Source organism: Pyrus communis, chromosome 2 (assembly GCF_041283825.1).
Source record: "Pyrus communis isolate YQ-2024b chromosome 2, ASM4128382v1, whole genome shotgun sequence".
Classification (NCBI taxonomy): Eukaryota; Viridiplantae; Streptophyta; class Magnoliopsida; order Rosales; family Rosaceae; genus Pyrus; species Pyrus communis.
In genome coordinates this window covers 29,041,083-29,064,391 of record NC_142566.1, presented here as the reverse complement: position 1 = coordinate 29,064,391, position 23,309 = coordinate 29,041,083, and the positions used below count along the sequence as shown (strand labels likewise).

General features: G+C 35.3%; 4 protein-coding genes across 6 annotated transcripts; 3 read left to right on the top strand and 1 right to left on the bottom strand.

Moving 5' to 3' along the window:
* The first annotated feature begins 190 nt into the window (after window positions 1-190).
* Window positions 191-3,608, top strand: LOC137747084 (putative 2-oxoglutarate-dependent dioxygenase AOP1). Its single transcript, XM_068487093.2, has 3 exons — window positions 191-679; window positions 882-1,206; window positions 2,968-3,608. Exons 1-3 carry the CDS (start codon window positions 303-305, stop codon window positions 3,211-3,213), a joined length of 948 nt encoding a protein of 315 aa, XP_068343194.2. The 5' UTR covers window positions 191-302; the 3' UTR covers window positions 3,214-3,608.
* A 343-nt stretch (window positions 3,609-3,951) lies between these two features.
* Window positions 3,952-5,477, top strand: LOC148698895 (heat shock protein 90-5, chloroplastic-like). The gene is made up of 5 exons (XM_088679340.1): window positions 3,952-3,955; window positions 4,497-4,624; window positions 4,776-5,023; window positions 5,265-5,334; window positions 5,454-5,477. Exons 1-5 carry the CDS (start codon window positions 3,952-3,954, stop codon window positions 5,475-5,477), a joined length of 474 nt encoding a protein of 157 aa, XP_088535466.1.
* Window positions 5,478-8,998: 3,521 nt separating this feature from the next.
* On the top strand, window positions 8,999-13,497 carry LOC137747001 (putative 2-oxoglutarate-dependent dioxygenase AOP1). Its single transcript, XM_088677999.1, has 4 exons — window positions 8,999-9,103; window positions 11,605-12,100; window positions 12,299-12,623; window positions 12,919-13,497. The coding sequence occupies exons 2-4, from the start codon at window positions 11,724-11,726 to the stop codon at window positions 13,168-13,170; spliced, it is 954 nt and encodes a 317-aa protein (XP_088534125.1). The 5' UTR covers window positions 8,999-9,103; window positions 11,605-11,723; the 3' UTR covers window positions 13,171-13,497.
* A 796-nt stretch (window positions 13,498-14,293) lies between these two features.
* Window positions 14,294-22,920, bottom strand: LOC137747562 (putative phosphoinositide phosphatase SAC9). 3 transcript variants are annotated; one of them, XM_088690139.1, is made up of 13 exons: window positions 22,629-22,920; window positions 21,546-22,144; window positions 20,979-21,111; window positions 19,408-20,624; window positions 18,699-18,806; window positions 18,422-18,592; window positions 17,843-18,085; window positions 17,216-17,641; window positions 16,258-17,091; window positions 15,940-16,137; window positions 15,313-15,765; window positions 14,974-15,204; window positions 14,294-14,840 (listed from the first exon to the last, which is right to left on the bottom strand). In XM_088690139.1, the coding sequence occupies exons 1-13, from the start codon at window positions 22,639-22,641 to the stop codon at window positions 14,559-14,561; spliced, it is 4,908 nt and encodes a 1,635-aa protein (XP_088546265.1). In that variant the 5' UTR covers window positions 22,642-22,920; the 3' UTR covers window positions 14,294-14,558. The 3 variants fall into 3 exon arrangements, with proteins under 3 accessions (XP_088546265.1, XP_088546266.1, XP_088546267.1); XM_088690140.1 differs by lacking the exon at window positions 22,629-22,920 and having other exon boundaries at window positions 19,408-20,640; window positions 20,979-21,101; window positions 21,546-21,686; XM_088690141.1 differs by lacking the exons at window positions 21,546-22,144; window positions 22,629-22,920 and having other exon boundaries at window positions 19,408-20,640; window positions 20,979-21,113.
* Between the last annotated feature and the right edge of the window lie 389 nt (window positions 22,921-23,309).

The window sequence follows — 23,309 nt, the reverse complement described above, 5'->3', positions numbered from 1 at the left end:
GATCATCTCGGGATCTCTTCTACTAAGGTCACCGGATCAAGTAATCTGGATTTTTGAAATTTTATCCAACGTCTAAAAATTATTATAACTTTTAAAGGATCAAAACAGATTTACCGTTAGATGACATTTCAAAGACCCGGATCACTTGATCCGGTGATATTAATGGAATGGATCTCTTCCCTAATTAGGTGATGACGAGGCTGCAGCTGATCTTTATATACGGCACAATGAAATGCATCTCACAGTAGCTCACTTTGTGTGAAAAGAAAAAAAATACACATAATTAAGTAGCTAATCACACCATGCCTACGCAATCGGAGAACGGGATTCCGGTGATCGATTTCTCCAAGGAGGAGGAGTTGAAGCCGGGGTCGAGTTCTTGGCTAGGGATACGCGAAGATGTTATCCGTGCACTCGAAGGAACGGGCTGCTTCATTGCATTAGTCGGCGACAAGGTCCCCCAAGAGCTTCGCAGCACCATGTTGGAGGCTTTCAAAGAGTTGATGGATTTCCCCCGTGAAGCCAAGATGAAGGTCAAGAGCAAGACCAAGAAGACCTTGGGTGCATATCACAACGCCACTCAGATCCATGAAAGCCTGGCAATGGACGACGCCGCAGATGCTGCTGAATGCCAGAAGTTCAGCAATCTCTTCTGGCCCAACGGAAATGAAAATTTCACGTTATTCTCTAACTAATTTTTTAATGAAATACTTTAAACTGTAGATAAGTTATCTATGTTGTCGATATTTATTGATATTGTTGATATTTCGACCTTACAGTTTTTTATAAGATCAGATAAACTTACAGTTGCTGATATGCATGCAGTTTATGTTGTGAGACTGTCGTACTTACAGATATTAACTTGTTTGTTGGTTAACTAGTCGAAGTTCGAACGAGTATGCAACGCAAATGATGAACTTAGACTGGATAGTGACAAGGATGATATTCGAAAGCTATGGTGTAGACCAGTACCATGATACACATATTAACACCAACACTCACCACATGTCGTTCCTCAAGTACGAGCGATCGGAGGAAATTGAAACCGACGTGGGTGTTTTTATTCACACCGACAAGAACTTCACCACGGTGCTGCATCAGGTGAACGACAGCCATGGCTTGGAGGTGCAGACCAAGAACGGGGACTGGGTGCTCTGTCAACCCCCGCCATCGTCCTTCACTTTCATCGCAGCCGATATTTTGCAGGTGCTACTATTGTATACGGCATCATACAATAATTAATTGGAGCTTTAGATTTTGGCCTTTACAATTCATTATTTCTAGATAAAAACCTATCTATCTTTAAAGATCCAGTTTAAGCCCTAATTTAAAATTTGCAAACATATAGGAACACTATTGACCTATTAATGCAATTTATTTACACTCATACTACTCATACTTTATGGTCCCTTTTTCAAATTCCTAAATTTATGTCAAATTAAAAGTAGTAGAAAAAGTGAAATAAAATAAAAAAAGTGTTTGCATTAACCATATCTATGTTAAACTAGAAAAGTAGGGTTTTTTTTTTTTCGTGATATATTTTGTAGCAATTTTATCCATATTAATTGGTAGGTAAATTAGTTTGTTCCAATTATTTAAAAAAAAAAAATACTACACCTATATTATATATTTTGAATCAAATAACATTCCTCTAACTTGTAGGTAAATTATTTTCTATGTATTGTTATATATGTTAGACACGTTTTGTTGTTGTATAAACATGAGTGGAACATAATATTGTTGATTTTATACATCAAACTGCATTTCTTTTGTTATAGGTAAATTATTTTTCATGTACAAGTACTTATGTTAGGCAAGTTTAGTTGTTGGTACCTACACCCATGGTATAATTGGTGTAGGTAAATTATTGGAAATTAATTTGTAGTTAGGTAATGAACATTTTGCATCATTGGAAATGAACATTTCAAAGAGTAGGTAGGTAAATTAATTTGTTCTAATTATATAAAAAAAATTACACGACACCTAGTTATATTTAATTTTTCCAATTATTAAAAAAATTTATGCTACACCCAACCAAATAACATTTCTCTAATTTGTAGGTAAATTATTTTCCATGTATTGTTAGATATGTTAGGCACGTTTTATTGTTTTATAAACATGGGTGTAACATAGTATTTTTAATTTTATGCATCGAACTACATTCCTTCTTAATATAGGTAAATTATTTTCCATGTAATTAGTACATATGTTAGGCACGTTTTGTTGTTGGTATATTATTTTGCATCATTGTAAAAAAGAGATATTATATTACACCCATGGTATAATTGTTGTAGGTAAATTAATGTGCATGTAGATAATGAAATACAATGTTCTAATATATTAATAAAAACGGATAAATTCAAAAGTATTCAAGAGTAGGGTGAAAAAACTAAATCGAATAGTTTTATGAAAATTCAAAACCTTTCTAAAAAATTAATATGCAATAAATTTTTAACATTAATGTCTTTTTTTTTTTTTTCTTGTTGCAAAATCATTTACTATTTCCTTACAATTAATTGTCTACATCAAGTATGTAATAGGGGTATTTTAGGCATGTGAAAAATGTAAAATGTGTGAATTAATATGAAGTTAATGAATTTGCTTATGTGGATCCTAGTCATTGGGTTTTCTTTGAGTAAAAAAGTTATGTAGGGTTTTATATGAAGAAAATTGAGTTTGAAGGGCTAAAGTCATATTTTCACATAATTAATTCACTCAAGCTATATAAATAGACATAAATATGCAATATAATTAATAAATTTTTTTTGCAACATGAGAAATACTAAGGAGATTTTCTTAAAAGTCGGAATCTTCGTGGACTCTCTACCACCTTATAATTTTTTCAAAATGTTTTATAATGTTGAGATGGGAATTGAGTTAAAGTGAGGTGACAAATAATTCATGAAAAGTTCCACGTATTCAAATATTTTTTTTTGTATATAATATGGCATAAATATTTTTTGGTAGGTTTGGAGCAATGATAAAATACAAGCTTGCAAACACAGAGTGACAATAAGCAAAGATACGCAAAGGTTCGTTTTGGCTCTGTTTCTGTTCAAGAGTGGCAAGTGCCAGACGCCGGAAGAGTTGATTGACGAGGAGCATCCCGTCCGCTACAAACCGATTGATCAATCTGAATATTTTATCGACTTTCTCAACAACTCAAACGGAACTGTTTACACTGTCAAAGACCACTGTGGCATTGCAGTCTGATCATCACCAATGCATCCAATCAGCACCGTCGATCTCTGTGTGGGTTAATCAAGTGAAACCAACCACGTAATATTATGTATACATAAACTCTGTGATACAATAAATCAAGGATGTATGGAGCTTCGGTTTCTGGCTAAAAGATAAGGCAGTTTGGTATTGTTGTGATTTAAAAAAAAAAAAAAAATTACTTTTGTGTGAGAATAAACTGTTGTAATATAAAGTTATTAAGCGTTTGATAAACTTTTGTTGTAAATGTGCTTTTAACAAAAGAAAAAAATGTATGAGTGTTTTATAAATATTTATATAAAACTGTTGTTGCTATGTTAAATGATTAAAACAAATATTGTATTATTGTAATATAATAAATGAAAGGGCAAAGGTTGTGTGTTTTGAAATATATACAGGTGTACTTATTATTTAAAATTTTCATTAAACGATGACTGTTCACTTGCATGCAATAAGAAAAGAAACGTTTTTTTTAAATGCTGATTTGAGATTGTGATCCTTTTAAAATGTAGATTAATAACATAGACAACTCAAAATGGAAATTGGATCCTCTCCTAGCTCAGGATGGGGATTCTCCTGAGTAGTCCATTCAAACCGTTGAAATTTGATCCAAAAATTCTAAATAGGAAACTTCTCTAAAAGTTATAATAATTGCAGCCGTTAGATTAAGTTTGAACGACTCGGATGGGCTGCTCATGAGGATCTCTATCCTAGATCCAATTCATTTGATAAATGGGTAGGGAGGAGGATTCTCTACCCTTCCATACCCTCCTATTTAAACGGTCACGGTTAAACCACGTTAACATCTTATATTGATTTTTTTTTCATAAAGATAATAAGATAAAAAGTAATGTGTGAGAGAAGAGAATAAGAAAATGAGGATAAAGAATCCTTCCCCAAATGGATAGGGGCATGATTTGATGTTTGCTTAAAAAATCGCTTTTTTAAGAGCATGATTTGATGTATGACAAATCAAAATGTCATGTTTTTTTAGGAGCTACATTGTCTGTTCTCTTATTTAGATGCACTTTTTATTCCTTTTTATTTTGTACGGTTACGGTTAAACCATATTAATATTTTATATTAATTTTTTTTATAGAGATACTAAGATAAAAAGTAATAAAAATATAAAATATTAATGTGACTTAACCGTAACCGCATAAATAGAAAGAGATGTGAAGAGCATCCAAACAGGAGGGTGGACAATCTGCCCCTGTTTTTTTAAGTGCTGATTTGATGTTCCCTTAAAAATAGGGTTTTTTAAGTGCTGATTTTAGAATTGTGCAGAACTGAAGCGAAGTGGAAGGTTGAAAGCAGGAACAGACGAGTGTCCACCCGCTGCGACGCGGCCGTTGACGGGGAGGCCACTGATGCTACTGGTGAGAAATTCGAGTACCAGGTCGAGGTATCTCGGCTTATGGATTTGATAGTTCATAGTCTATAGAGCAACACAAGGAGGTATTTCTTAGAGAGCTTGTGAGTAATGCTAGTGATGCATTGGACAAGTTGAGATTTTTGTGTGGTCCTTTCTGCTTGGAGATGCTGAAGAGCTACAGATTCGTATCAAATCTGATCCAGATAATGGGACCATCACTATATCGGGTACTGGTATTGGAATGACAAAAGAGGAACTCATTGGCTTCAGTGGAACCATTGCCCAGAGTGGTACGTCAAAGTTCTTGAAGGCTCTGAAGGGAAACAAGGATCTTGGTGCAGACACTGGCTTGATTGGTCAATTTGGTGTTGGGTTCTACTCTGCTTTTCTTGTTGCTGGGAAGGTGGTTGTCTCTACAAAAAGCACAAGGTTTGAACGAAACAAGTTTAATCATTAGTAAAGCCGAAGTCAACGTGGGCACAACTGTGAAAAAATTAAAGCCCTTTTATCCTGCGACAGAAAAATCATTTTTGAATTAAATTTGCTAACGAACTACACCACAAGAGTTTAAATCCCTTTTTTTCTACCACAAAGACTATTTTCTGAATACCTTACAACCACATGAACCATTTATCTGATTTGGCTTTTTAATTTTCTCATTGAATGAAAGTGTGGTGTGCGTGGATGCAAAGGGATTGGAGCTCAAAGATGATCATCTGCACCTCACCACCAAATCCCAGGTTCAGTTGGGTCACATGTTGGCTAATGCATACCTCCAGCATTTTGGACCCTCAGAAGCCAATTCTCATGCTACCCTTCGAAGTAAACGATCTAATTTCACTCCGTTACTTCCTTTAAGGTGCGTTTGGACGAGGAACTTTGAACCGAATTATTGATACGATATTTGTTCGGTAGGATTGTGTTTTCATTGGGTCTGCTTTGGAAACGAGGCCTTATGGTGAATTGAATGCAGCTTTTTGGATTTAATCCAATGGGCCTAACATGCCTCGCACTAACACACTAGATCTTTTTTTTTTGGGGTGAAAAAATAAACCCTAATCACGTTACAATGTATTGACTTGTTATCTCTCTTTTTCTTAGGTAGGGTAATCTCTAACTAACTGATGACGGGTTTATGGACTCTCTTAATTTCATGGGGCTTTTAGATCTAGGTCCAAAAACATAGATGGTTTTTAGGGGTGAATCCAGTTATCTAATTACATGTTTTTATTTTTTTTATACTCATTTTATATTTTTTTAAAATATTAAAAATCTTCTAATATTATGCATTTTTCAACTCCAAAAAATCTAATTAATATCTTACAACAACAAAAACTAATATACTAACATAAATTATCTACAAAACATTCTACCTTAACTCAAGTAACAAATATATGAATATATATTATTCCTATAAGCAAGATATGAAACATAACTAAAAGGTAGGAAAAAACATAATATACCTATAAGCAAGACACATTAATTTGTGACACGTTGATTATAAAAAAGAATATGTCATATAGATACATAAAAATAATTAACTCAAGTAACAAGTTTATGAATATATATTATACCTACAAGCGAGATATGAAACCTAACTAAAAAGTAGGAAAAAACATAATATACCTATAAGCAAGACACATTAATTTGTGACACGTTAATTATAAAAAAGAATCTGTCATATAGATACATAAAAATAATTAACCTGTGATATAGGTTGATTATAAAAATTAAAAATAAAATCTATAAATGGGGTTTAAAGCAGGAGGAAGAACAAGAAATAATAAAAAATAAAAATAAAAAGAAATAATCAAAGAGATAATTTGAAGAAATAATAAATCTTGTCATTGAATAGATAATTATTGATAATTAAATAATTAAATATAAGGAATTGGACCTATTTTAATAAATTGGATTATTTCTACTATTGGCTAAAAAAATTGGACTTATATCAAGTTTTCCCTAATTTATTTCATTGAAGCCTTTTACATGCTGATTCCGATAATTAAGTTAATTTTATTGACTCTAACTTTGAAGTTTGATCCACCTTATGAAGTCTACTTAGAAAATTATATAACATGATTAAGTAAGACTATTTGTGTACATTATGTTAAGTTGCTAATCATATATGATTTTTCACCACTTATTTTATAATTGAGAGACTTTAGATCTGGTCCCTAGCCATTAACATTCTTTGACTAAACCCTTAATAGTATACAATTTTTGATCAAAGTCCCTTGACTTTGTACAACTCATTATTGCTATTAATATGTATTCTCATATGTTTGATATTAATTACTTAACATGTTATGGGATTTAAAATCCCATATTATATGGCATATAAATTAAAAACGATTACAATAAAAAAGAAAATACTCAAAAATTTTGATTGAATAAATAGATAAAAATAGGTTAACAATATACCTTTGAAATAATAAATATCAAACGAATGTACCCATTGTCGCATCTTGGCCTGGGGCAGATCACTTCCTGGACCCGCTCCACCATCGTAGCATGATATTGTCCGCTTTGGGTCCTGACTACGCCCTCACGGCTTTGTTTTTGGAAACTCACACGAGAACTTCCCGATGGGTCATCCATCCTGGGAGTGCTCTCGTGCGCTACTCGCTTAACTTCGGAGTTCCCATGGAACCCAAAGCCAGTGAGCTCCCAAAAGGCCTCGCGCTAGGTAATGATGAGAATATACATTTAAGAATCACTCCTTTGGGTGATGTGGGATGTCACACCCATAATGTTCAAAAAATTTGAATAAGGGTACAATTTATTATAAATATGTACACATTCTAACAATAAATAAATAGATTTTACATTAAAAAAAGGGTACATTTTATATATAACAAAGTGGTACATTTATAAAGAAAAATGGGTACATTATAAATAAATTATGAGTATAAATAAAAATTTTAAAAAATATGGGCACAAAATGAAATTATTATATGGGTACAAATTAAAAAAAAAAAAAAAGGTACAAATTAAAAATGGTACAAAATAAAAATAGAAATATATGATACAAAGTTTATCCATAAATATAAATGCACCAAATGTAATGTTTTAACACTAATTGAATATATTTTAAAAATAAAATTTAATTATGTTGATATATAAATAATTTATAACTGAAATAATGGTGTTCATTAAAAGTTAGGGTGTAACATCCCACATCGCCCAGGGGAGTGATCCTTAAATGTATATTCCTATCCTTACCTAGCACGAGGCATTTTGGGAGCTCACTGGCTTCGGGTTCTATCGGAACTCCGAAGTTAAGTGAGTAGCGCGCGAGAGCATTCCCAGGATGGGTGACCCATCAGGAAGTTCTGGTGTGAGTTCCCAGAAACAAAACCGTTAGGGCGTGGTCGGGGCCCAAAGCGGACAATATCGTGCTACGGTGGTGGAGCGGGCCCGGGAAGTGGTCCCCCCGGACCGAGATGTGACATAGGGACCTTGATAAAAAATTAAAAAGAAATAAGATTTTAATCAATGCAATAGAAGAAAGAGGGATGATAATATAATTTTTCCTTTATAATGAGACAACATAAAGGATACGCCAAATGGAAGAAAAGAACCAAAAAAAGAGCAAGTTGCTTTTTATGATCAGTTCCTAATTCTTTTTAACATAAACAAGGTGATTAGAAAAGTTCTTTATACTACAGTATTTCAACAAATGTATAACTTCATGAGAACAAAATGTTCATATTTGTAGTCTAATAAGCACCAGTATTGCAGTGTAACACTAACCTGGGAATGTTGTGTTTTCTCCTTCTTTCTACCGTACTCAATTGTCCAAACTTGAACGTAATATAATATAGAAATTCAAGGTTTTTGTAGAAATTTTTTGGTTGTTTGTCATTCCTTTCATCAGGTACACTTTTCAGCATCATTACAGGCTTCAGTTTCTTTAAAACTCATGGATAATTAGGTTTTGCTATATCTGTTGATGCATTCGTTAAGTCATTCAGTTTTAGTTTGCTTAGCCCAGTGGATATCTTATCCACTGCATTGTCCACCTTCTTTTCTTTTAAAGAAGATTTGTTTTCTTATGAATTAATAATAAAAATAACTGGAGACAGAAATCCAGAAAAGAATGAGAAAATGCAGCTTTCCTGGAAATGTTTGTGGATATTTCCTTTAGAATTTTACACTTTTTGGTATTTTGTGATTACACGCAAATACGGTTTATATGTCAATACTGTGGGATTATAACACATCGGTTTTATATTTAATTTAGGTTTTTGTGTTTAGACTATGTATCTTTATATTAAGCCTAAACACATATTTTTATTGTTGGCATGATTGCGTAAATTTGTTGCTTAAACACATGATTATGTATCTTTAGTTCCGATTCCTTTTAGTTCAGATAGATTCATTCAACACTATTCTCCTTAGTTGCAGGGTGCCTGCCCGACCTATCCCGAGAACTCATTTAGGAGATGATGATTCCACCCTTGAGGTCCTACAATCCTATTATGACCCAGGACCCAGTATTTACAGGTCGGCCTTCACATTTTCTGCCCCTTCATTTTTTTCATGTCTTTAGATTTTGAGTTTTAGTGATCAAATGGATTTCTTTTGAGAGTGCTAATTAGTAGTTTGGATGACTTATACGTATAAATATACAACCCATATTGTTAATTGTATGTAAGAATTGATTGAAAAACTATGAAGGTATCAATGGATTATATGATAGTTATCAACTTTTACAAAATGATCAGTGTAATCCCCAACTTTTGATGTGTAATATATTCTATTTCTTTTATTCCTTATTGAATAAGAATGTAAGTAGATTTTGATATGGACGTTATTTTTTAAATTTGACCTTTTTCTGGGTTCAATTCTATCTGCTCTCTCTCTCTCCCCCTCATTTGATTAATGCAATGAAAGACTTCAGTGTTTAACGATAAAGATACAATTTTTAGTTCATTCTTTTCCTTTTTCTTTTTTAGCTGTATCAAATTTACAATCTTATTGATTAATTTTGGAAGTTGGGAATAAATTTGGAATGATGTTTCATTCGTCCATGTAATGATGATTTAAATTTCTTATTTTTTATCCAATAAGATGGAGCCAGTAAGTTCATCAAAACCAGATTTTAGAAGTGTTGATAGTGCGAATGTATTGAAGGGGTTTAGGCCCTTTGTTGATGAGATTTCTACAAAGGTCAGTGAGGCTTCCCTTTGCTAATTAGAAACCACTTTTTCTCTATGTAATTAAAGTTACAGAATGAGATGAAATATAATTGGAAATAAGTTTTGGAATGATTTTAAATTGGTCCATGTCAAAATGGGTTAAATTCAATTATTCTGTCCTGTCAGATGCAGCCAGTAAGTTCATCAAACCCATATTTTATATATGTTTTTAGCACAATCCTTCTAAAACGATTTTGTACTAATCATATTTGACATAATCCCCTAACTGGGACATATTAATTTATATAATATATAATGTAACAATTCTGACAACAATTGAAACATAAATCCAATCCAATGTTTCACAGGTGAGCCATTAAGGGGGCTCGATTTTGGTAGGCAAGGCAACATAATCTGCTAAAACAAAAACAAAACACAAAAGTTAAGAAACAAAACATTCTGTAAATTTGATAATTTATCTTATCCGGACTAAATTTTTTGTATTTTGGCTTCCACTCCTCTAATTGGGTTTTGAAATTTCCATCTCATATTTCATTGCCTTATGGTTTCAGATTGTATGCTATATTGCTATGCATGTGCGGTTGTGCCTCTCTGCCTGGTCATATATATAATCCATGCGATTGCTTAAAAAAATAGAAAAATTAATGAAAATGGTTTAAAAATTTTGAGTTTTATCGATTAGGACAAAATAAAAGGTAAAGTGAATATTACTAGAATTGACTGTTTCGTGTAAAAATATGATTTTTCGTTAAAATAAATAATACTTGAAGTTTCTCGTTAAAATTCTCTAAAAAAATTTGGTCGAATAAGCTCGGTTAAACGGTTTTTTGTGTTTGTGACCTGAACTCAAACTTTGTGTACTTTTTTTTGTCCTGATTTGTGTTTTTCGCTTTTTCAGTATATTAGTTTTTGGTATAGAATAACATTTTACTCCATTGTTTTGTTGCTTTGCTTTAATGAATTTCTAAAGTCTTAATTCTACACCGTTTCTAATTTTAAGCTTTGCAATCATGATTATATGATTATTTGCCCTTTCAATTTAGTCAATCATGATTATATGATTATTTGCCCTTTCAATTTTGGCTTTGATTGGATAAATAATAGCACAGTGTATATATGAATAGCTAACTTGCTAATTTCCTCATATTTCTAAGTTATATTTAAGCAGGATTGTCGTGCCTTTTATTCAGGAGTTTGAAGACGTTGGGACTTCACTGTAACATAAAGATTGAAGACTTGGTTTGTAAATAGATACTATTGCCTATTGTATGTATATTTAAAACTTTCTACATAGTTTAGTTCCTAACTTAAGTAGGACTGCAACACAAATATGAGTAATGCTAAGGAAACTAAATTTGTAGATAAAATTTTAGAAATTAAAGAGTATGGAAGTTGATGATTGGTTTATTACTTAACCGTTGATAAACATGCTCATTTTTATTGGAGACACATCATTTAGTTTGCAAATTTAGTCTTTTTAACATTACCCCACAAATATTGTGGGATAGTCAGTCAAATTGTTGCAACTTATGATTCCGAGCGTGCCCTGTAAATGCATTATTGGAATTTAAAAAAACTACGGACGCCAGCACAAGTGATAAGGACTGCAAGTCTGCAACACAAATATTATTTTGTTGGTGCAACTTATGATTCACGAGTGTACCATTTGAATGCATTATTGTATTTTGTTGGTGCAACTTATGATCAGGACTGCCGGTCCGCAATCCGCAACACAAATATTATTTTGTGCAACTTATGGTTCACGAGTGTGCCATGTAAATGAATTGTTGTAGATTGATAGTATAATACCACTTGACACGCTTAATAATCTTTTGCGGATATTAGGTAGGTGATGACGCGGCTGCAGTTGATCTTTATAAACGGCAACACCATGAAATGCATCTCACAGTAGCTCACTTTGTGTGAAAAGGAAAAAAACACATAATTAAGTACCTACTCACACCATGTGTAAGCAATCGGAGAACGGGATTCCGGTGATCGATTTCTCCAAGGAGGAGGAGTTGAAGCCGGGGTCGAGTTCTTGGCTAGGGATACGCGAAGATGTTATCCGTGCACTCGAAGGAACGGGCTGCTTCATTGCATTAGTTGGCGACAAGGTCCCCCAAGAGCTTCGCAGCACCATGTTGGAGGCTTTCAAAGAGTTGATGGATTTCCCCCGTGAAGCCAAGATGAAGGTCAAGAGCAAGACCAAGAAGACCTTGGGTGCATATCACAACAGCACTCAGATCCATGAAAGCCTGGCAATGGACGACGCCGCAGATGCTGCTGAATGCCAGCAGTTCAGCAATCTCTTCTGGCCCAACGGAAATGAAAATTTCACGTAATTCTCTACCTAAATTTTTAATGAAATACTTTAAACTGTAGATAAGTTATCTATGTCGATGTTTATTGATATTGTTGATACTTCGACTTTACAGTTTTTTATGAAATCAATAAACTTACAGTTGCTGATATGCATGCAGTTTATGTTGTGAGACTGTCGTGCTTATAGATATTAACTTGTTTGTTGGTTAACTAGTCGAAGTTCGAACGAGTATGCAACGCAAATGATTAACTTAGACTGGATAGTGACGAGGATGATATTCGAAAGCTATGGTGTAGACATGTACCATGATACACATACTAACACCAACACTCACCACATGTCGTTCCTCAAGTACGAGCGATCGGAAGAAATTGAAACCGACGTGGGTGTTTTTATTCACACCGACAAGAACTTCACCACGGTGCTGCATCAGGTGAACGACAGCCATGGCTTGGAGGTGCAGACCAAGAACGGGGACTGGGTGCTCTGTCAACCCCTGCCATCGTCCTTCACTTTCATCGCAGGCGATATTTTGCAGGTGCTACTATTGTATATGGCAATATGCAATGATTAATTCACTCAAGCTATATAAATAGACATAAATCCGTAATATAATTAATAAATTTTTCTGCAACATGAGAAATGCTAAGGAGATTCTCTCAAAAGTCGGAGTCTTCATAGACTCTCTACCACTTCATAATTTTTTCAAAATATTTTATAATGTTGGAACGAGGATTAAGTTAAACTGTGAGATGGTAGAAAATTCATAAAAAGTCCCACGTATTCAAATATTTTTTTTTTACATATAATATGACATAAATATTTTTGGGTAGGTTTGGAGCAATGATAAAATACAAGCTTGCAAACACAGAGTGACAATAAGCAAAGACACGCAAAGGTTCGTTTTGGCTCTGTTTCTGTCCAAGAGTGGCAAGTGCCAGACGCCGCAAGAGTTGATTGACGAGGAGCATCCCGTCCGCTACAAACCGATTGATCAATCTGAATATTTTACCGACTTTCTCAACAACGCAAGAAATGGAGGAATTAGTTACACTGTCAAAGACCACTGTGGCATTACAGTCTGATCATCACTAATGCATCCAATCAGCACCGTCGATCTCTGTGTGGGTTAATCAAGTGAAACCAACCACGTAATTTTATGCATACATAAATCCTCTGTGATACAATAAATCAAGGATATATGGGGCTTCGGTTTCTGGCTGGAAGATATAGGGCAGTTTATTATTCCTCTGATTTAAAAAAAAAAAGACTGCTTTTGTTGTGGTGTGAGAATAAGATAAAGTTGTTGAGTGTTTAATAAACTTTTGTTGTAAACGTGCTTTTAACAAAATAAAATTTTTTTTATGAGTGTTTGATAAATTTTTATATAAAACTGTTGCGTTTATGTTAAATGACCAAAACGGATATGGTGTTATTGTAATATAATAAATGAAGGGGCAAAAGTTGTGGTTTTGAAACATATACGGGTGTACTTGTCATTTAAAAAAATCATTAAATGAGGATTGTTCAGTTGCATGCTTTAGAAAATAAATAAATAAATAAAAAGCGTTTTTTTAAATACTAATTTGAGATTGTGATGCTTTTAAAATGTAGATTAATAAGACAACTCAAAATGTAAATGGGTAGGGGCATGTATATGCTTAAGCATCAAATTAAACTTTGATTTCAATTGCAAAAATAAAGAAAAGAAAAACTAAATTCCATCAAGCAATTGGGTGGCTCAACTTATCACAAATGATCTCTGAAATCGACTTATACAATTAAAATGATCTTTAAAATTGAAAATCAATCAATGTAGTCCGTGAAAATAAGTGTCACAGATCAATGTGGTTCTTCTATTCTGTCGAAAATTCTATTATGTGTTGTTATGGCATGGGTCAATTGTGGCAAAATGTTCATACTGATTTGTGACACATATTTTCAGAGATTACATTAATTCATTTTCAATTTCCAAGATCATCTTAATGGTATTGACCAATTTCATAAACCATTTGTAATAATAAAACCCCCAAAATTTTGAGACCTATTTATGTGCCAAAAATTAGCATATAACATGATTTTTTACAAAGTTGCGATGAAATGAGCACATTAATTCGAGCACATCAATTTGTGACACCTCTTTTTCAGGAACTACATTGATTGATTTTCAATTTCAAAGACCATTTGTGATAAAAATCCACCAAACAATTAAGTTTACGAAGTTCTTTGGCTCCAAATACTTGAACAAACAGATCTCATCAGATTCTCGTACAATAAAGACAGACGTGTTTCTGATTTCCTAGCACTATTGATATATATAGTCTCAACGAAAACGAAAAAAACTATAGGGACAATTTTACATCAACGAATGATTACAACAAATATGAATGGGGAAATACACAACCACAAAATCGATCAAAAACCAATCCCCAAGACACAAAACCCCTCGTGCTTCGCTGTGTATAACGCTACTTCAAACGGCCGAGAGGCTTGCCCATTTTCCAAGTTCGTATGGATCGGCGTAGTAATACAACTTAATTTTATTGGCCAACGACAACGCTGCAGCCACAGGTACAACTCTGGAACCAGCATCATCCTGCTCTGTTGGGTCATCGGCAAATGCTGTAATATCTCCAAGAAGTTTAAATATAATTGTGCGGGTTTGTATCTCTCGAGGGAAATCAAAGTACATGGCTGTTCCAGACTTGGCCTCCGGCAAACGATATTCTGCAATCGTTACAATGCTTTGGGGTTCCTGTAATAATGTCTCCCATAAGTTATCTTAAAAACACCGTAATCCATATGGATTTTCACACTGCACTAATTAAGCCACTTCAAACTACTGTCGCTAACCAACCCCATAATAATAAAGCAGGTCTAGTAAGTACCTGGACAACAGATACTTGTATATACAGAACGGCTGGAGAGATGTGCCTCTCGTCTACAAGTGTGGCTGACGTATCCCAGACCAGTGTATTTGAAGAGGGTGAATGGGTAACCAGAGGCTTTATTGCACCAAAAGCATCAAGACGAAATCCAGCAAGCAAAGGTGATGCGGGAGAAAGATATTGCTCCAAAACAATATCGTTGTCCAACAGCCTCTCGGCCTCAATGGGAACCTGAAAGAACAATATATGACTATAAACAAATCTGCACGCGATAAAAATTCAATAACGAATCAATTTTTTTTTTTAATGAATAAAGCATATAAGCGTGATTTTTTTTACCCTAAATCTGTTCAGTGGTGGACCTCTCTCCAGCCAGCCTTTCAGATTCATCTGATCGTAGCTTTGTGATGTATCTGCCATCTCTTTTTTCACCGGGCTTCCGACTACCAGTATCCTTTTGGCATGAATACAGGGGTCTCTTTCAACTTCTCCTCCAAAAGAAGAACGCCGAGTTACTTCTGCAAATGGATTTTCATCGAGAGATAAGAGATTCAAGTTGTCCAAATTAAGAGATTGTGAACCAGGTCGCTGAAGGCGTAATGTCATCCAAATAATGCGGCATCGAACTGGATTCCTAAATTCAAACTTCACATGCCTCGGTACTTCATTTTCTATAACCGACTTTTCTGGTCCATAATATTCTGAGGAAGACGTGATCGAGGACTGCAAATCCCATTTTCCCATGCATGACCTTTCTTCCTTGTGTATTTTATTGCTGGCCCAGATTTGCACCTGTGCGAGCAGGTGAATTAGTCAAAATAAAATGTACAGAAGGAATCAATGTTTGTGCAACCCAAAAGGTGTAAAATTCAACAATTTTGGAACAAAAAGCTAGATTTTCGACAACTTCACATTTACCAAATAAAATAAAAATAAAAGAGAGAGTATGTATAGAGGCCGACTTACGGTGGGTGCATCAGCCTCAGAATAACCACATGGACTAATAAGCAAAACAACCCCACTAACATCAGAAAGGGTGCCAAGAACAATAATGAACTCAACATTGGTGGTACTAGGAGGAGATTTCCAGTATGAATCGCGTGTTCCAGATTCAAGAGGAGCAAGCAGTGACAAGAATGGTGCTGAATCTGCTCCCGTTTCAACCTACAATGGTCACAATAAACATGTACAATACCGCAACTCGTATGCAGATAGAGATGGAAATAAGACAATAACTACTGCGGGAACCCTGAAACAAGAAAGTAATATAATCCAAAAAATTACCGAGTGTAAAAAGCTGGCAAATGGAAACTCGGCTAGCGATTCCTCTCTGCCAAGTAATTTCTGCAGAACTTTAATAGTTCTCTTTCTATCCGGAGACTGTTTCCCTTCATAAAGACAATTCCTTACTGAATATCCAATCACCTGGTTCAAGGCCTCATGGGCAGCTGAATCTGCACGTGTACTTCTCCTCATGCTTATCAAGACCCTGACGTAGTCCAAGATCAATGCATCAAGCACAATATCATGGCAGCATCTTTTACAAATAACACTATCCAGCACTACTGTACGATTTGTTGAGACATCAGCCTGGAAACCATGGCCTGATCCCCCCTGATTTACCACACCATTGTAACTCATGGCCTCCCTTGACCCATAGCCTGCAACCAGAAGGGCCCCTCTACCAGCACAGCAAACTTTACAAACTTTCCTTTCACATTGGGAACATGACAAGAGAGACGGGGAAACTCCGCCTGATTCCAAAAAGGAAGGACGTGTAGGTGCAATAGTTTCAGCACGAACCTCACATGTGCCACCATAACAGTGGTCACCAAATCTAGTTATATTCCAAAAATCTATCTCATTATCATCAGTAGTCTCAAGACCAACAGCAGATGTAATTTTGTCTTCCAAGGATGCTTGTCCAAGCAGTGCAAGGGAGTTTGCAACTCTGCACAATCTTCCCATGTATCGTTCATCAAGTAAAACATTAGGGTTTATAGTAGCAGGATCAGTTCCTATAGATAACAAAGCTCTATCCCTTTCAGCAGCAGAAATGTTCAGCCTGAGGCGTTCAATTTCAAGTTTCATGGCTTCCATGAAGTTTAGTTTCTTTTCCTGCAGACAATAGGATTCATCAATAATGGTTCAACGAAAGATTTCAAAGGACTTCCTCTTTATAAGGATAAACCACATAATAGCATAGTGGTTCAAGGAAACAATAGAAGAGTTAGTAACATACCATACGTGGCCCAGCAACAGATTTCAAACAATCAATGTACTGCTGGGAACTGCTATCTGAAGTTTTTCCATCATGTGATTTATGATTAGTTTCAGCACCATGATATTCAACAATAGCTTGGTCCAAGAAATCAAGAAAGTCACCTCCCTTGTCCTCAGCATTTCCTATCACTGGCGCAGCAATGTGTTCTGAAAGCACCACCTCTCCAGTCAATAGGTCAACTAAATTGTTGGCAGAGGAACTTGGTTGCACTGGTGGCAGCACATTTTCAGTAAATGAAGCACCAGAAAATGGATTGGTTTTTGACCCAGAGGAAAAATGAATGTTTTCATTCTGAAGGTTTTTAGCATGTTCAGGTAGTCTTGCACCAGGGCCTTCGTTAGTAAATACACCTCTCCAAGGAAGAGAAACTCCAAGGACTTCTATCTGCAAACAAATTCACAAAAGAATTATCATCCACTTGGGGGTTCTGCAACACCCATCCTCTCTATATCATGTGCCAAAAAATCCAAATGGCATTAGCTTCAACCAAGCTAGAGTTTCAAATCAGAACCTAAATAACCAACTGAAGAGTCACAAATCAAGGACAATGACATATAATTAATAATTAGACAAGTTGCTTTCTACCTCACCAAGAGTGATAGGGCTCTTTCCAGAGACAGCAGGATAAAATGTAAGGGCAACTACACGAGTAAGGAAGTCAAGTTCTCCTTCCAGTTCTTCAAAATCATACAATAATGGAAGGGTAGATGTGTCTTGAGCATGAAGACGTGAACCAGCTCCTGTTACAGCCATATCCTCTGGACTAACTGCTCCTGTTAAGGGTATCAAGAGGTTTGTTCCGTGTATACACTGAGGTATTGAAGCACCCTGTCATCAGAATCCACTAAAATATTAGAAACTATGGGAGATATCCGAAATTATTGTAACTTAACACAAGTAGATTAGCAACATATGTACAACAATACATGAAACTAACAAAAAATTACCAAAACCAGAGTCATGAACTTCTTTTGTATTCTAAATATTTAAGTTTTTGCAACTAGGTCCCTTGCATTTCATGGCTTAGCCTAGTTGTTAGTCTTTACATCAGATAGGAACTAAAAGGATCCTCATCTTGTTTTAGCTGGATTCCTGGGACCATCAATTCTAATAAAGTTCAAAGAAAATTAAAGTTGTAGGAGAAGTGGAAGAAAGATTACAGACCTCCAAGACAAGTTTTAGCCCATCTAAAGAGCGTCCAGTCCTTACATCAACTGTTGATGGATATGTTGAATCATCTGCACCATGGGATATTGTGAGAAGAAGCTCACAAACATGGCAAGGTTCACCTAGATAGATAAAAAGTTCAACAACATCTGCGGCCTGTGGGCAAACCTGTGTGATAAAAACTATTCCAAATAAGAGACAAAAGAATTTTGCTGAAAAGACCCCTATGGTACAGTCAAATGTTCCATACAATGAAAACTGAAAGAAAAAGTACCCAGACTAGATCCTTTCTCTTGAAACTCAGAAGACTGGCTCCACCTTTGGAACTTGGAAACATGTTAGCAACTGGCTTAAGGAAGAAACCAGATGGTCGAGAGACTACCTGCAAAATCACAATGCTTGGATGAGAGACTTGATGCCATTACATTATATGAAAAAACAAACAGAAAAAAAAAAATCATTTATGACTTTCAAGAAAAGATCCGACAATTCAATGTAGAGAAATAGTCATAACACAGGCGAACACCATGCAATGCAATTACTAAATAAAAATTACATGCAATCAATACATAAATCATGGAAGCCAGAATCTATGGAACTCAAAATGCAAAGGTATTAAACTGTGATCAGATCTAAAACCAAGAATCAAAGGAATTTCCAGGGAAGCCAACATTTTGGAAACAGACACCAGTGTGAAGTCTAAATCTGATGCCAAACTCAAAACCACTGTTACGTGTTACAAGTAACAAAAGGGCCTTCCAATATGCAGCTGGTGATTCCATACCATTTGTAGGCGGCACTGGGAATGAAAAGCCTAAATGGTTTATACGCTTATACTAACTTAGAATAGCTTTTAAATTAACCTATGGCAGTTAAAACCACTTGTTGCAACTTGTTAGATGAACCTAGCACAAAAAGAAGCATAGAAATTAATGAAATTATTATCACTACAACTGATCCAGAGCAGTCCTAGAATAACATACATTAAGAGGGTGAAAAGAAACTGATGGAAGATGCTTGAATAGTCTCATTCCAAGAAATATCTCAAGTTGCTTTTGACGAGAGCTGTCGACAACTGCATTTTTATATCTCCTCTGCAAAGTAATTTTCATATTCTGAGCTGCAGAAAATTGTTTGAATTTTCCTGCATCGTCATTGAAGATGCTGAGGATTTGGCTATGCATAGCTTTCGAACCGGTATAAAGTGTTGCATGAATATCACCCGCAAGCAGAAAAATATCAGCAAGCTGGGATACTGGTGATAAAATTGTTGACCTCTTGAACTCCTCAAATGCCATATCAAATCTCTTCCAAGGTTCATCGGGACACGGATGCGTCCATGTTGTGGTCCTAGTATTGTGATCAATATAAAAGGTTTTCCCTGTTACTGCATCGGATCTCTTCTCCCAGCCTGGTGGCAGAGGAGCTGTATAGCCACCAATAGTACTCATTGACTGATAACCAAATGCCAAATCACTATCAAGTGATATACAAAGCCGCCTACACTGCTCCACAAAAACCTGGAGGGAGCCAAAATAACTTGCAGCATTTGTCCTATCCAAAGAATCAGCACAGTTGAAACGTATCACACCATTTTGACGTGATCTTAAGCAGAAAGCACCTTCAAAGTCATCATTGTAGATAATTTGTCCTCTGCAGTCCTTAATTCTTTCTCGTGAAGGCAAAAAATCTCCTTCAGAAATGCCTATGGAAGTAGTGGGTGCTTTTAGATGTTTCCATAATCCTTCGATGGTTTGCTGTTCACCTCTTAACTTTATACTGGCATGCCAGTCATAATTTATCAATTCAATTCGAGTATAAGGAAGTTTTCTGGTTGATTTGATGTAGTTTAAAGATTTCTTAAAATGTTGAACTAAAATGCATTCTGACTTTCCTTCTCCACTCCTAAGCAAGTTGATGCATACAATTGGAACAAACGCCTTTCTATTCTGACTCCCCCCAACAGCCACGTCAAAATTTCGTGCATCATACCTCTTACTCAACCTCTGGTAGTACTCCGAACTTCCTTTATAAGGATCGCGATCCGAAACGTATATTTCTGCTTCTGCAGCAGTAATCTTTAACTCTGCACCCCACCAAATTGGAATTGTACCCCGTCGCCACACGTATGTGTTAAAAGGAACTGTTTGACCAGCCCTTCTAGGGATCCATACAAGTTGCTCACACTCCACTTCATTTCCTGTCAGACTTGCCATCTTCATAAGTATGAAAAGTTCACTTAAAACATAAAGTAAGAGGAGAATATTTTTCATTTAGAATGTAAATTCGTACTCCTAAATGAGAAGAATACAAAATACAAGATGAAGCCATCTAAGCAAAACAAAAACAAAATAATACAAACAAAACGAAAAAGAAATACTGTAGATTAATGAATTTCATAAAAAAAATATCAATATGTTATTTTCTAAATTACTTTCTGTCCTCAATGTTCTGAGAAACTCCAGTGGAAATCAATGACAAAAATGACACAACCATGGGTATCTTCAAAGATTAAAAGTTTGAGAGTTGTTAATAACTTAATAGGTCAGGTTACCTGTGCTAAAACATGAATTCAATCCCCTAGCCAAGTACCGAGTACCAGGATGCAGCCTGCTACGGCGAGCTATGAGAGCAACAATTCCTTCCACCTTCCCTAAGGTTCCAAAACTTCGACACTCTGCAAAACCCTACACATTAATATCAAGTAAGAGAACGGTATGAAAGGGTTAAATTTACATCTAATTGCATAATTCCATATGCTATCTTCAAATCTTAACAACAATTTAACTTCTTGTGTCAGTCATATTCAATGAAGGCAAAATTGAGCACCTAATGCATAGATAAGTTCAACAACTTGTTTCCTAATGCAACGGTTATGAAATCCTTATCATTATCAGTGGTAAAATATATACTCAAAGAGTTGCACATAAATATAAGTACATGTAAATGCAGAGTTGAACCAGTTGGCTATAATGAGCATATCGTGCATAGGCTCGAACAATCATCATCACTAAATCGAGGTGGTAGGCTAAGAAATCAGATGGTTAAAGATAAGGATCAGGTGAAAGAAGATAATAGTCAGATGAGCACCAATTTGATGATACCAAGAATGAAGCAAAACCTGAAGAAGAGTGACACAATGCTGTGGCAGCCCAATGTTTTTGAAAGGCATCGAGAACCAGGCGTTCCAAACAAATTCATCATCGGGCTCACGCAAGCACATACGGCTAGGAAATGGTTGAGTGATATCCCTTGCGTCACAAAAGTAGTGCTTCCCATTAATGTCAAGATCTGTTAATTCATTAACATTCTTTTCTTCTCCTTTCCCTTGTGGTTGTGGATTCTGAAGTTGAATCTTGATCCATTGGCTCTCAGTCACCGTATAAATGCACCCTCCACCAGGCAAATTCGGAACACTAGCAGTCAACTTGGTAGCCACGAGAAGCAAACCAATGCTGCCCAAAGCAGCATAACCCAATATTGCACGCGCATAGGTTGTATTCTTACACAACCAATGTGATCCGTTCGTAACATATTCCAATGCTTCCTTTTCGGATTTGAAAACATCAAATCCTGGCTTTGCATTGTAGCGAAGCACTCCAGTTGTGGGATCAACATGTATAACCTGAGTGTCGAGCCTGGAAGACAAACTCGCAATTAAATATACTTCACCAGGATCCAACATCACAACTACAACAGATGTCTCCCTTATACCACCACCTGTAATGTATTTAATATAAAACAGAAAGCATAAGCAACCTTGCAAAGAAAGCGAACATGTATGATGTATGACTCTACGCACCAAGTAAGCATGTGTGTGCGCGTATATAGGGCGCTGTTATTAGCACTCCAAAATAGTCATCATGCACTCTTCCATAACAAAAGGTCGAAAACAACTCTTTATATTTATGCATCAACAGCAGCAACAATACGAATTCAATGTCAATTTAACAGACAAAATTGAAAGTGTTCAAGGTGTTTAAGTTATCAGAATCCGATTGGAAATGCGACAAACAAACAGACATGAAATGCATAGCTCGCAAGGAAAGAACGAAAACTAAGAGCATATAATCTACACACACATACTCTCGAACAGAAAATAATTTGCAAGCTGAAAGAAAAAGAAGTGATAGAGGTCGCATTCAAAGTTGAAAAGCTCTAGATCGTATCGCATATCAGAGAATTGAAGCTTGAAGAAGATTACCAGCTGATTCCATGCGATCTCTCTCTCTTTTGTTACCGCGCGATGCAGGAGGAGTTCGATCTGACGGAGAGAGGAATGATATTATTGAAGGCGCCGGCGAACTGGAAGAGCAGGCATCGAAGGACGTCGATTGGACCCGTACCACTCAGCAGAACTCACCGCTTCTCCGGTCTTACAGATTTGGCATCGGAAAATATGAAGTCATACCCGGCAGGCACAGCGCGAGATAATAAACGATGACTTTTTTTTTTTTCTGTACTTTTTACTTTTTTTGGTTAATGGTTGTTTGTTTATTTATTTATATTTTGGTACTAATTTGTTCTCATTAAAAACATCGAAAAAAAAACTTTTGTGTTTCCTTATTTGTTAAAAAGAACAACAATGTTTTGTGTGTTTGTCATAAAACAACAAATAGGATTGGAATAAATACATTTTTTCAATTTGTAAGAATGTCACAATTTTGATTCTGGTTAATCTTTCTTAATTCCTTACGTAGCACGTTTTAAAAATAATAAAAACTACTTGTCTGATTAAAAGTGTATTTGCTAATTAGTAATTATTTTTTAATTTTCAGTACAAAAGATAAAAATTAAAATCGGACAATTAAATTTCAAAAACTCACAAAATTAACTTTTATTAAGAAGTAAAAATTTGACTGAATAAAATGATTATGAAATAACT

Excerpts from the sequence above, each read along its gene's own strand:
- LOC137747084 (XM_068487093.2), top strand. The coding sequence starts at position 303 with ATGCCTACGCAATCGGAGAACGGGATTCCGGTGATCGATTTCTCCAAG. Across the intron at positions 680-881 it reads AACGGAAATGAAAATTTCAC|TCGAAGTTCGAACGAGTATG; the intron begins GTTATTCTCTAA and ends TTGGTTAACTAG. Across the intron at positions 1,207-2,967 it reads TCGCAGCCGATATTTTGCAG|GTTTGGAGCAATGATAAAAT; the intron begins GTGCTACTATTG and ends ATTTTTTGGTAG.
- LOC148698895 (XM_088679340.1), top strand. Across the intron at positions 4,625-4,775 it reads AATTCGAGTACCAGGTCGAG|ATTCGTATCAAATCTGATCC; the intron begins GTATCTCGGCTT and ends GAAGAGCTACAG. Across the intron at positions 5,335-5,453 it reads ACCTCACCACCAAATCCCAG|GTGCGTTTGGACGAGGAACT; the intron begins GTTCAGTTGGGT and ends ACTTCCTTTAAG.
- LOC137747001 (XM_088677999.1), top strand. The coding sequence starts at position 11,724 with ATGTGTAAGCAATCGGAGAACGGGATTCCGGTGATCGATTTCTCCAAG. Across the intron at positions 12,101-12,298 it reads AACGGAAATGAAAATTTCAC|TCGAAGTTCGAACGAGTATG; the intron begins GTAATTCTCTAC and ends TTGGTTAACTAG. Across the intron at positions 12,624-12,918 it reads TCGCAGGCGATATTTTGCAG|GTTTGGAGCAATGATAAAAT; the intron begins GTGCTACTATTG and ends ATTTTTGGGTAG.
- LOC137747562 (XM_088690139.1), bottom strand. Across the intron at positions 20,625-20,978 it reads GAATTCATGTTTTAGCACAG|GAAATGAAGTGGAGTGTGAG; the intron begins GTAACCTGACCT and ends CAAGTCTGACAG. Across the intron at positions 18,807-19,407 it reads TTTCTTTTCACCCTCTTAAT|GTAGTCTCTCGACCATCTGG; the intron begins GTATGTTATTCT and ends GTGATTTTGCAG.